General features: G+C 31.0%; 1 protein-coding gene across 1 annotated transcript in view; it reads left to right on the top strand.

Annotated features, from left to right (window-relative positions):
- Window positions 1–14,642, top strand: part of LOC145240429 (uncharacterized) — a 78,015-nt gene that overhangs the window by 19,719 nt on the left and 43,654 nt on the right. Inside the window, exon 2 of the mRNA XM_080103972.1 lies at window positions 4,137–4,193. Within this exon, the coding sequence (XP_079960098.1) occupies window positions 4,137–4,193 (57 nt within the window). The remainder of the gene's footprint in view (window positions 1–4,136; window positions 4,194–14,642) is intronic.

The following is a 14,642-nucleotide window of genomic DNA, read 5'->3' as shown; positions in this document are numbered from 1 at the left end:
TCATAAAAAACAAATATGACATTTTACTTTATTTTACTTTATTGAAAATTATAGAAGCGAAAAATACGAATAAAAACAGAAACATAGTGTTTCGAGCTTGAAGTAGAAATAAACAGGGTGTCCTTATTTATTCTTGAACAACTTCAGGTGTCTTGTCTATCTAGTCTATACGGTGAAACAATAAAAGTTGTTGCCCTAAAGAAAACAACACAACAGCTTTATTTTTAAACTTTCATTGAAAACATCAATTCAGGTAACTAGATTATGTAGTAGAGCTGACATCTATTCAGTGTAGCTGCCTTAAGCCTCAATCACTGCATCAGTACGTATCTGGAACTGGGAGCTTGCTTTTTCCACAAGTGCCGGTCGGAGTTCAGTGAATACTCTGCAGATGGCAGCAATCAGGCTGGTTTCGGTGTTGTGGGAGGTCATGTTGGTAATGTTCTCGATATATGATCAAATGAAGTTGTCCAGCGGGTTAAGATCAGGAGAAGGCCAGTGAGAGAAGATTACAAAGTCATAGCACTCCTTCTGAAACCAAACCTGGATCTCCTTGAACTTGTAGGCTGCCAGCGGTCACCTAATTGAGCCAGGGGATCATCACACTCTTCAGCACATTCCCAGTACACTTTTGTGTTGACTTTCAAGCCAACTTTAAAGATGTGAGGTGGCATGATGTAGCCCTCATTTGAAACCACATCATTTTGTGGCCGGAAACTTTGTTTTCATCAGCACGTCCCTGTTATTCAGGACAATCTCGTGATGCATTTTGAGGGTGCTGGCAATGGTCCTGCTGTCATAACTTGGATCGGTAGAGAGCATGAGTTGTACAGTGGCGCATCTCCGATCTTGCTCATTGAATATTGTGTCACTTTCAGACATGATAACAGGTTCGTATTGCTCTTGGGATTTGTACACAACTGGCAAACTAGTTGATAGTTTGCAAAAAAAAAAAAAAACTAAAAAAGAAAACCGATTTTCATCAAACGGAAATAGAATCCTGTCATTTTTTCTAGGGTGACAATGTTATCATTCTACCCTGTATACCTAATTTATGTTGTTTCTGTCTCACTGTCTAAAGATATTGAATGAAAGCTATTATTGTGCAGATGATTATAATGAAAATAAAAATGTCGATGTTAGTAATAAGAGTGAAAGTAGTAATTATACCAATGCGAATAAAATATTAGAGAACCCATCCACGGCAAACGGTGGATTTAGAATTTAATAAAACGAGAGGAAGTGAAACTTAGCACTAATTGAGATCCCAACAATTCATGATGTTAAGATGGTGGAGAGCAGTTAAAGATCAACTGACAGTTGTCAGAAAATTTTGAATCTTCCCCATGAGAAATATAACCGCAATGCAAGTGAAGTAAAAACAAAAACAAAAGCAACTATGTTTTGCATGTGCACCTTTTTGCAGCTGTAAAGGAGGACTAGTAATTTAAAAAAAAAAAAAAATTTACAGATTTAAAAAAATTAAAAAATGAACTCTATTGTCAAAAAACAAAAGAGAAATAATAGAGAAATAAAAATGAACCACTATAGAGAAAACGAAAAAAAATAATTTTAGAAAAAAAACAAACAAACAAACAAAAAAAACGATGCAAATGATGCATGCGAAAACTCTTATTACTATCATTGACATTGTTACTTTCAGTATAATCTTGGACAGTGAGACAGAAACAATACAAATATGGTATCAACTAGATTGACAGAACACCTAAAGTTGTTCAAGAATAAATAGGGACACCCTGTTTATTTCTACTTCAATCCCCGAACGTTATATTTTTGTTTTATTCTTATTTTTAGTTTCTATAATTTTCGATAAAGTAAAATAAAGTAATAGACCTTGATGAACTACTAGAATTTACAAATGAATTTTTCTTTCCTTTCTCTGCGAGGTTGTCCTGAAATAATTTCATTTGTTCTTTTTAGTGGATCAGAGTGAACTGTTGCAAGAAGCAACATTTCCTACATGGTGATAGGTAGCGATGCAAACTAGGCAAAGTGATTACGGGTTGTATCTCTGCAATCGGAGATACGATATTTGTCCAAGAGAAGAGGTACCACACAAGAAATTAAAACTATGCCTAGTTTGGAGTTTTGACCATTCAGAATTTGATTTCTCTACTTGAAAAAACAAAAAAAGATCGTTCTACAGATACGAGGTTCCCTGTTGTAATTATGTCTTCCAAATTTAATGAGAGAATCCTGGCAGTAGTTTTTTATATTCATAAATAAGACTGGCCATTATTTTTCAAGTGGATAACCAGGTGATCTGCCACAAAGGATTAACATATATATATATATATATATATATATATATATATATATATATATATATATATATATATATAAATTAGTGGTGAGATGATTAATCAGAATCAGAATCGGGAATTGAAAACATGGGACTTTTGTGGGTATCGGAATCGGGAAAATTTGTATCTATTTGCCAATAGTTTTAAAAACAATGCTTTTATCTTTTTTATTTGATTTTGTTTAAAACCAAACTTTCCACGGCTGGTAGTAATAGTGAAATAATAACTATTTGTTGATTTGAAACAACCAGTAAAACTAAAATCTATAGATAAACCCCCACCACTCAAATGTGTTTTTACATTTGAGGAAAACATCTGCTCATTTAACGTGTGTTTTTACAGTAATTGATAAAAATAACAACTTTATGGTTAAATATTTAGAGATTAAAAAGAGTCGGAATCGATAATTGTATCAGAATCAGGAAAAAACATTGGAATAGTCCCATCACTAACATATATATATATATATATATATATATATATATATATATATATATATATATATATATATATATATATATATACAGTGTGTCCACTAAGTCTGGCTACATTATGGAGCCAGACTTTGTGGAAGCATCCTGTAGATTATGTAGCCAGACTTTGTGGGCATCCTGTATATATATATATATATATATATATATATATATATATATATATATATATATATATATATATATATATATATATATACGAGTGAATGCGCGTTTTTTTTTTTAGTTTAGTTTCATATATATATATATATATATATATATATATATATATATATATATATATATATATATATATATATATATATATATATATAAATAAGTATTTTTAAATTTTATCTTTCTAGCTTTAAAAAAAAGTTTTAAAATTTTATCAGCCGGCATAATTTATTTTTAAATATTGAAAAATTTCAGGAAAATTAATTTTTGCTAGATTTTCAAAACATGTGTGTCAACAGCTTAAAAAAATCGTCTCTTCAAAAGAACATGTTTTAAAGAAAACGGTAGTGAACGTATGTGTGTGTGTGCGTGTGTGCACGTGTGCTGGGTAGAACAGCATTTGTTTTCGTTTTGTGTGTACGTGTGTGCGGCTAGCACCAGAATGGCGGACGTGATGTCGGAGGTTGGATTGTTAGATTGTGTAAGTTTCGTATTTTTTTAAATTTGTAAATAACAAGTTAGGAAAAAATTAAACCCTTCCAAGATGGACAATAAATAAAGCCATAATATTTTATGGTAAAGTTAAGAGCGTAGGGACCATAGTTTTTTAGGAGATGTGATTATTGGATTAACCAATCAGAAATCGTCTGTGGCACACACATCTCTGTTTTTATATATATATATATATATATATATATATATATATACGCGCGAGTGCGCATGTGTGTATATATGTATACAGGGTGCCCACAAAGTCTGGCTACATTATGTAGCCAGACTTTGTGGACACCCTATATATATATATATATATATATATATATATATATATATATATATATTTGGTAAAACTATATAAAAAAAACTATATAAAAACGATATAAAAATATCCATAAATCTCCACCCACGCTTACCTGAATTTGCTACCCCCCCCACACAATACAATCTAATGTATTTTAACCTTCAAAACTGAAATATTGTCGATACCCGTCTCCCTACCCCGCCTTTTTTCCCCCTCGTATTTCTTCTAAAACACTTCCAAATACTAACAACCATTACTGTAAGGTCTGACGAGGCTGTTGGATCGTAAACATGGTCCAACATCCGAAACATATGTAACCAAAAAGATAAAACGGTAATAAAAAAAAATTTTTTTTTTTTTTTGCAGACTATATGCGTTCCAGAAGATGAGCAAGGGAGTGGTTGGTTCGTTTTCTGCCTTATGGTCAGTTGAGTTTTGTGTGTCTCTCATACAGAGATCTTGGGATCTTAGTAAACGGATTGTGTTTGGTTGGACTTGTGTTTGGATATTTTCAGGCTAAGAATTCTCACTTGCAAATCTGTTGGTTCAGGCAGGTGGGATGGGTGGGGGTAATCGCAAAGATGGTAGAATTGAGAGGAAGCCAAAAATTCAGATTCAACTAAACATGTTTGTTCATGTATTTGTTCAAAGCTTTTAATGGCATTTCTTTAATTAATTGTTGGCTTAAGATCATATTCCAGCTTAAAAAAAATAAAAATGATAATTAAAACATATACATTTTTTAGATATAATTTTTAACTTATATAAAGAAACTGTATAAGCCATACAAAAAGAAGCAAAAAAAACAAAATATTCTATTCATAATAAAGAATACGTTACTGGGCAGAGGAAGGGAGGGTCTAATGATATCCGAGGAGTAGGGATCTTGATTGAAAGCCCCTAAGACTCAAGTATAATGTTTAAAATGCTGGAAAATAATATGAGAGAAAAAAAAAATATGGTAGGTCAGATATAATTTAAAATTCAAAAGTCAAATTAAAAAAATGTGATTGTCTTCAGCTATTAGTCACATGACAAATTAAACGTCTATATATTAATACGAGAGTATGTGCGTTATTTTCTGTGTCATGCTTACATCCGAGTCGTTTAATTGTAATGCACTTCCATCTCTTGTAATAAATAATTTTACTAAGAATTCTTCATAAGTTTTGGTTTCGGTTTCGATTATAGCTGATGGCACTCCAGTAATCGATACTTGTTAACAATAATTTTATCAAGAAGTTTTTATAAGTTTGTGCTTCGGTTTCGATTATAGCTGATGGCACTGAAGTTATATATATATATATATATATATATATATATATATATATATATATATATATATATATATATATATATATATATATATATAAGTTTTTGTTTCGCTTTCAATTAAAGCTGATGCACCCAAGTCATATGGCTATATATATTTTGGAAAATTGCGACTTTATAATATATAAAAATCGAGAGAAAATTAACTCTATAATAATATATACGAAATCTGCAAGAATAAAAATATCATATTTTAGTGTACTTTATGACCCGGGTGCTTTTGCAGTTTTAACAAAAGAGCTACAATAATATCAGCTGGCCTTTTGATCAAGATCAAAGTGTAGTATCTGTTCTTCAGATGCTGCACTTCATTTTCTTGTTCTCTTTCGGTGGAGGAGAAATCCTTCACGACTGAGACAATTTTTATTTTTGTACCTTTTCTCCACGTTAAAAAACGACCCTGGTGTCTAACTCTGTCCCGTGGGGAGGCATAGTAAATAGGTACAATAATATCAGCGCGTTTCTATTTACACTGAACATCTACAAAATGCCAACATCATTATATTACATATGAATGAGTTTGCTGTGGAATTTCCACAGGTCCTGCTAGTTTAAAGAAATAGATTCATAATTTTAGTCAATAAAATCATTATTCATGCATTCAAAAGTGGTACAGTTATAAAATTTTGAAAAGCATGAACTATAATTTGGATTCTTCGGACTACTGTTTTCATCTTGAGTGTTATTTTCACATTTCGGTTGATGTAATTTCTGACTTTCTTCAGGTGTATCTTATCAAATTATGGAATCTTTCTGTATAATTCGGGAATTTGCACAGAATTTCGAACCTTTTATCTAATCCGTTGGGTTAGCATGCTCTCCTTCCATCAACCATGACTGGATAGAAACTAGAAAGTAATTCGCAGTTGTATTTTGAGTGAGAATTAAACCTTCAACCTCCAAAAATGTGTAACTTTACAACTGAATTTTACCAAGTACTTTCCCTCTATGCCATGAACCCTTGCAAGATACATCTGAAGAAGGTCGGAGGTTACATTAACCAAAATGTTGCAGAAAATTACAATAAAGATGAGAATAGTAGTCCAAAGAATCCAAATGTTACAAATTACTAAATCTCATCTCAAAAATTCAGAAGCGTAATAATACTTGATGTTTTCCTATAATCTTTTATTTGGCCAAAAAATCACATTCAAATAAATATTTTAAAAACTTCAAAATTACTTTTGAATGTTGAGGCCAGTTACAGAGTTGCAAAGTTACGAGACTTTTGAAGGCGGACTCATAGAATCCGAAATCAGAGTCGGATATTTTAATCTTTAAAGAATCAACAGAGAATCTAAATTTTTAAAGACTTAAAATAAGGAATCAAAGTCGATGTTGGAGTCAGCTATATTGAAATTCTAGGAGTTAGAGTCAGGGTTGGACCTGGATACCTTCTGACTCCACAATCCTGATGAAAACACTGATCTGGTGAAATCTTGATCTGTTTTTTCTTTCTTGTTGTACTAATATCATATCCAGTCTTCTTGTTTGGATGACTTTGTCTCTGTGAACTTCCATGTTCTAAAGAATTTTATGATGTAGTATCTATCTATCTATCTATCTATCTATCTATCTATCTATATATCTATCTATCTATCTATCTATCTATCTATCTATATATATATATATATATATTGACTTTGTTGTTGTTCCTTCTTATGAAACTGATTTTTAATTTAATTAAATTTTGATTTTTAAATTTAAAAAATTTTAAAACTTTTAAATTATAAATCACATTACTTAATATTGAATTATCTCTAGGACATTTAACTATCGAGCTTATTATATATCTAAATTACAACGAGCATTTCCTGTATTTTAATTAAACTAGTAATTTCACTATTACATTAAAATACACTTAGCTCTTTAGACTATTATTCTAATCTCCTTTAAATTATATATATATATATATATATAAGGCACATTGTGTGTGTGTCAGAGAGAGAGAGAGAGAGAGAGAGAGAGAGAGAGAGAGAGAAAGAAAGAGAGAAAGGGGTTTGTTCCTATAGACTCTGAAACGGCTGGGACAATTAGTTTTAAATTTTACTCAAATGTACTTTATGTGTCTTGGAGTATTCTTAGATAGGTTTTTTATTGGAATGCCTCCAACAAGAATCAAAAATCGATAATCGAAAAATACTATTAAAGAAGGAACAGTTCGATTTGGACCAAAACATCACAATGGCATTTGGGAAGTTTTATCACCACACAAGCAATTACTAGTAGGTTCTTTGATAAGACAGGGGTACATTCGGAATAAATGTTTAAAGCATAATTGAACCATGATACTTGACTTTTGTATTTTTAACTTTAATTCAAACCATTATATAAAAATAATTTTATAAAAATCAACAGTAGGTTCTCTACAGTACAATGTAGACTACAATATGTTGTGGAGTAAGTCAGTGCGAGGAGGCATGTGAAGCTTCCTCCTGATGTATCGCGGTGGATCCCCAACTAGTGCAAGCAATCAATTGATTTGATTGAAAAAGTGAGTGATTTCACAAATTTCGATGATAATCGATAATAAAAGTATTAAAAATGTGAAATATTCATGGACCCTCATTCAACGTCGTGCCCCCTTGCTTTTTTATTATAGATAAAAAATGGTATCATAATGATTTCTTTTTGACTGTTCAAAATTCAAATGTGATTTCGAATTCGTAATATTTTTCAATTTGAAAGTAATTTCTGACTAGAATTCAGATTTATAGATCAAAGTCATATAGTGTGGTTCATTTGTGTTCTTGAACAAAAATAAAAACGATTTTTTTTCAACTGCATTAGTTTTGACAATAATATCATGGAGTTTTTATGCTGGACATCCATAAACATCAAAAAAGTATCTTTCACTAGTTATTATATCAGTCAGTGAATCTATTATGCCCTTAACTCATCAGAAGAAATAGCATGTCAAATCACATTTCATTTACTTTTGACAGATTGATTGTTGCTATTTCTTCTGATGAGTTAAGGGCATAATAGATTAACTGATTGTTATATAATTATTAAGTGATTGATTTCGTGCTACGAAACAGATACTGTTAAGAATTGTAAAAGTCACCTGAATTAAAGGAATAAATTATAAGATGGTCTACATCATCAATTTTGGAATATAGTTTTTTTGTCATTTATTCTCTATATTGAGCTTCTTAAATAAGGATAAGTATATATTATAAGAAAATATATTTCTACAGAAATATTATATATATATATATATATATATATATATATATATATATATATATAAGACTGATAGAAATTCAGATGAAAAATCCTGATAGATATTATTTGAAGTAATACTTTCAAGGAGATCCTAGCCAAAAAGGAAAAGCTCAATATTTAAGAATAGAGCAATATATAAGTTTTGTGGTTAAATTTTAAATTCTGACAAAACAACATATAGAGACATATATTCGATTTAAGAATTTATTTCTTGACAAAGGAATATATAGAAGGAGTTATTTTAATTTCCTTAATCCATGGATTTTCAATAATGGCTAATATCATCAGAGGAAATGAAATGCAATTAGCAAAATGTTCAGCTGCGAATTGAACCACAAAACTTATATATATATATATATAGAGAGAGAGAGAGAGAGAGAGAAAATAAAAAAGGAACAAACCGTATTATGTGTTCACCAACGTTTCGTCTTTATTTCGAGACTTCCTCTGGGTGAATGAGGAAGTCTCGAAATAAAGACGAAACGTTGGTGAACACATAATACGGTTTGTTCCTTTTTTATTTTCTCTATTTTGTCGGAATACTATTTTCCATTATTTTCATCATATATATATATATATATATATATATATATATATATATATATATATATATATAACTACTTCATTTACTCACATAAACCTAATATACGAAAGTATAGATTTATGCGTAAACTTTAAGTATTTACTTCAAAAGTGCTCAATACGTAGGTAGAGCTAGTTAGTAATTTATAATATATATATATGGCGATTAAGCTACACTGAATATTCTGCGTTTCATCCACTATAGGATTCGTCAGGCTTATGCGCATAAGCCTGACGAATCCTATAGTGGATGAAACGCAGAATATTCAGTGTAGCTTAATCGCCATATATATTTTATAAATTACTATATATATATATATATAAATATATATATATATATATATATATATATATATTAGCAGAATAGTTTTGGCAATAATAATAATAATAATAATGTATATATATATATATATATATATATATATATATATGTATATATATATATATATATATATATATATATATTAGCAGAATAGTTTTGGCAATAATAATAATAATAATAATAATAATAATAATATATATATATATATATATATATATATATATATATATATTAGCAGAATAGTTTTGACAATAATAATAATAATATATATATATATATATATATATATATATATATATATATATATATATATATATATATATATATATATATACTAGCAGAGACACCTGGCTATGTACTTATGTTTCCACCCTTTAACCCCATATTGTCATTTTTTATCTTTTAATTCGGGGACGCAAGAATCAGTATCCCAAAACAAATTATATTTACATGTTTAGATTTACTTTTACTCATTTTATATGCAATATAATTTATTGTAGGTTGCTGGGTTTTCATGCATTTTTATTTTTTTTTATTTTCAATTTTTAATTTGTTTTTTGATTCCAAATAATAGTTTCAGAATGTATTATTTTAGTATTATTAACTAATATTTACCTTATACCATAGAAGTGAAACAATTATGTTTTTAATGCTGATAAATTGAACATTGAGTTTATCAGGTACATGGTGAATCTATGGAAAATGGTAGTTGCACTAAAACCAATGTAACTATTAGCTTTATTATTATTATTATTATTATTATTATTATTATTATTATTATTGTTATTGTTATTATTATTATTATTATTATTATTATTATTAGCAGCAGCAGCAGCAGCAGCAGCAGCAGCAGCAGCAAGGCTGTATCAAAAGAGGAAAGATGGTGGGAGAGGATTGAAAAGTGTAAAAGATTGTGTTAGAACCGAGGAGATGTCGAAGGAGCATGTGATTAGAAGTGAGGAGTGGATGCTTAAGGTTGTGGCCAACGAAGTGGAGATATGTGAGACCAAGGCTGATTATGTGAAACGTATGGATAGAGAAAGGGCAGAGGAACTGGCTGGGAAGAACATGCATGGAAGGTTCTTCCAGGATATAGCAGAAGTGGCTGATGAAAGATCATGGCAATGGCTTAGAGCTGGGTATCTGGCTAAGAGTACTGAAGCTTTTGTTTGTGCAGCACAAGAGCAGGTATTAGGAACACGATTGTTCAAAAAAGTAGTTCTAGGAGAGGAAGTTGCTGCAGAATGCCTGATTTGTGGTAAGACCTCAGAGTCAATTGCGCACCTTGGAGCAGGGTGTAGGGGATTGGCCCAGAGAGAGTACCGCAAAAGACACGATCGCATGGGACTCCGGATATATTGAGAGGTGTGTAAGAGGGTTGGGGTGAAGTGTGCTGGAAAATGGTTTGAGGAGGTGCCTGATGAATAGAGAACAAGTGAGGATGGCAAGGTAGAGGTATGGTGGGGCAAAAGTGTCATAACTACCAAGCAATTTGGTCGTCATTGACAAGGTCTAAAAAACTGGCAGATTGTAGACTTCTCAGTACCCTGGGACAGGAATGTGAGAGAGAAGGAGAATGAGAAGTGGAGCAATTATGCTCCATTGGCCTTGGCGTATACACGGGGTTAAAACACAAATAATCCCGGTCGTAGTTGGTACACTAGGAGTAGTATCAAGTCATCTGGAAGTACAATTGAAAAAACTACAAATCCCTGATGTTTTAGGCGGCCTTCAAACCTCTGCAATTATAGGTACCACCCACATCCTTAGGAAAACCCTTGATCTTTGAAGCTCCTGGTTTGAAGCCGGTATTAAGGGAAATCCTCTGGAAATGAATCCGATCCCTTTCAAGAGAGACGTTCATAAACGAAATCAGAATTATTATTATTATTATTATTATTATTATTATTATTATTATTATTATTATTATTATAATTATTATTATTATTATTATTATTATTATTATTATTATTATTATTATTCACTAGGAGTTTTCACACAGGCTATCATCAAAGATTTCTCAGTCAACAACCTACAGTCTTCCCTGAATTCTAAGTAATAACAAGTTTCCCCAAATTTCTAGTACTCTCCACCTTTTCTAAAACCTTTTCAAATGAATTTGCATTATTACAACAGCCATTTACCGTTAATTTCTTGCTGGCAACGATCATTAGTCTTTGCTAGAATTTGGGTGACAATAATCCTTCCCAAGGTCCTAGCACTTATCCAATGGAGGTTTGGTTAATGCTTTCGCTCCTTGGTCTTTCCATCCTCCTTGAGCCTTCATGACTATTTAGTATGGTGCCAGTTAATGCCGACATTACCATTCTTTTTTGAGGAGGAAGGTTAACTTACAATTATACAGTTTCAATTTTATTGATTCTATGCAGTATCCCTCTATTTTTTTTTTTTCAGATTTACTATATGCTATCTGTCTGGTTAGCGTTTCTTTCTCATGTGCATTGAAATATTTTCCTTAATATTTCATCTATTTTCATTATTGTTATCTGTTGTATCTTCTCAGCCCCCCCCTCTCATTCTTTTTTATGAAGTTTCTTTTTTTTGCTGTTCTTAGTGCTTCTTGGTGTTATCTTGACTTTTTTTTTCATCTTTCATATCCCTTTTTCAACTTTCTGTCGAGTTCAGTGCATTTGTTTCACTTCTCTGTCTCTTTGATCTGAATCTGTGGTCTGTTGGAACAGTAAAATCTATAATCTGGGATGGCTTTCTTCTTGTTAACCTTGAAAGCCAAATCTCTTGCTTGGATAAGTTTATCTGTTTGTACGTCTATGTCCCTTAGGGCTTTGTGGTGTTCGTTTGCAGGTACTGCTGCCAGTTTGTGTTCTTGTACTATTTGTCTGTATTTCCCACTTGCCTATTCTAATCTTCTTTTTTTTTTTTGGTTTGCTGCATTCACTTATTATGTCTCTTCATTCATATAGTTTGTATTTGCTTATTTCTTATGCCTTGTCGATCTTTGCTTTGATATAGTTGGTTCTCATTACGTTATTTTGTGCTACTGTTATTAGGTATTCAATTTCTCTATTTAAGTATCCTATTCATAGTCATGTCCACATGTTTTAGTGAGTCTCATCTTTTGTCAACTTTATGAATCATTTGTATAGCTGTTTCTCATCCCATTTTTGTTTCTTTGTCTTATCCATTGTCTCTCTCTGTATGTTCAGATAAAAAACTAAGCGTAAGCAGATATTTTTTTATTGAATAATATGATCATAAAAATAGAAAGTATATGAAAAATAGAATTAAAAAAATACAATGTAAAAATAAATAAATAAATACTGAATGAACTTTAGTTCTTTTCCAGTCTAATAGGTAAAATGTTTATAGACATTGATGCAGATTCTCCAAGAAATTGATATCTTGTCTATTCTGTAATGAAAATATATGTTATGGATGAAGACCAAAGCAATTGTATGCTTATAAAACTATCTTTTTCATGAATTGATAGTTTGTATATTTTGTGTATAATAGAAACGTGTGTTATTGAAGAAGACTGTCTTCGATAAATAAATGGAATTTGTTCTTTGTATTTACTCAGGTTTATATAACATTAAATTGAATTAGAGCTCTAGTTCTTCTCTATTGATCTTTAACTATAAACCTTACATTTGATAAAAAGTTATAGTCAATAACCTGATATAAAAAATATATATATTATAAAGAGGTGAAATACTAATATAATTACTAAAAGAAATTTATACACAATTGAAATACATGTATTGCCAAAGTAAACACACACACACACACACACACACACACACACACACACACACATATATATATATATATATATATATATATATATATATATATATATATACAATTAAAAAATACTGCCCCGCAGTCAAAGTTGACCTCACTAAGTACGGGCACCTGCTAATTCCTTAATACTTATATGAATTCAAACAAGCTTCCATTACTATTTCGTGGTCGCCCAGTGGTTAACGTTGCACTTTTTTTTTCACATTTTCCAACTTCGCCTCAAAGGTTCGGGTTCGATCCTTCATACTTACCTACCAAAACTTTTTTTTATTTTAACCCCCCCTCCCCCGGCACAAACACCTGGGCAACGCTGGGTACCCCCCGCTAGTTTGTATATAAAATAAACTCTGTTAAATATTTGGAAATATTAGAAACTTGAAACATGAGAAATTTTACCAAAATGGATTCAGCATAACCGGAAAAGGGTTGATATACTGTGAAACAAAACAACGATACTGATAAAAGCAAAACAATGCTGTCTCGTTAAATCAAACATCTTAGCTAGACAAGCAATAACCGAAAGACTCATTAGTCATTAGCATTTATTTCATTAAAGTTTCATATAATTGTATACTAAACAACATCATGAATAGTGTGTGACCAAAAGAAATAGCCTCATGGGATTGTATGCGTGCCAGGACAGGTTGAATTACAAACGAGTTAGTATGATGAGTTCAGTCGATAGAAGAGTTGTTTATTAAACTATAACATGGTTGATTACAATTGGCAGGATGTGTAACAACAAGCAACTGGTTGGAGAACTGAATGACGGCCAACTGGCAAGGAAACGAAGCCATTTTCCTTTTGTTTTTATCAAATAAACCATTGTAACCGCATTTAAAGTCTGTTTGAGTTTTCCAAAAGTCAAGACTGATTATCAGGTGGAATCGGACACGAAAACTTGTAAGCAATCCAACACATGCCAGCATATAAAATATTTGGTTATTTAGTTGTTTTTTTTATGGCATATCAACCCTGGTCCTGGATATGACCTTAAACTATATCCAATGGTGAGGCCCCAGCTTGCAGGCTTTGGGAAGTGTGGAGCAACCTTTTAATTGCCATTGCTCCCAGGTCCACTATGACCCGGAGTGGTAGTACCTGTTGGGGTCCCAACCATGGGTTAAATAGAAACCGACCTGAAAAAAAAAAATATTCTATTAAAAAATTTTCTTCAAAATCACTGGATTCGGCATTAAATAACCTGAAAAGGGTTGATATGCCGTAAAACAAAAACAACCAACCAACATATCAACACTTTTCAGGTTGTTTAATTTAGGAATAAGTTTTTATGTGTCACGTTATTTATATCTTTGACTATTTATTCATCGAGTTTGGTTTGCTTGCTTTTTATGGCATATCAACCCTTTTTGGGTTGATATGCCATAAAAAACAGAATGCAAAATCCAGCAATTTGGCAAAATTTTTTAATGCTTCAAGTTATTTATATCTTTAAATATTTATTTATAGTGTTTATTTTCTATATAGGAAACATGTTTTTGCATTTGACTTTGCAAAACATGATGGGGTTTTGCATGTATATATATATATATGATTAGTTTTTTTGAAAAAAGAAATCCAGCAGAGTGCTCAATTAAAAGGAAAATCCGAAATATAAGAGCATA

The sequence above is a fragment of the Euprymna scolopes genome, chromosome 2 (genome assembly GCF_053919585.1).
Source record: "Euprymna scolopes isolate OS-2025 chromosome 2, ASM5391958v1, whole genome shotgun sequence".
Lineage (NCBI taxonomy): Eukaryota > Metazoa > Mollusca > Cephalopoda > Sepiida > Sepiolidae > Euprymna > Euprymna scolopes.
This window is presented reverse-complemented; position numbering and strand designations above follow the sequence as displayed.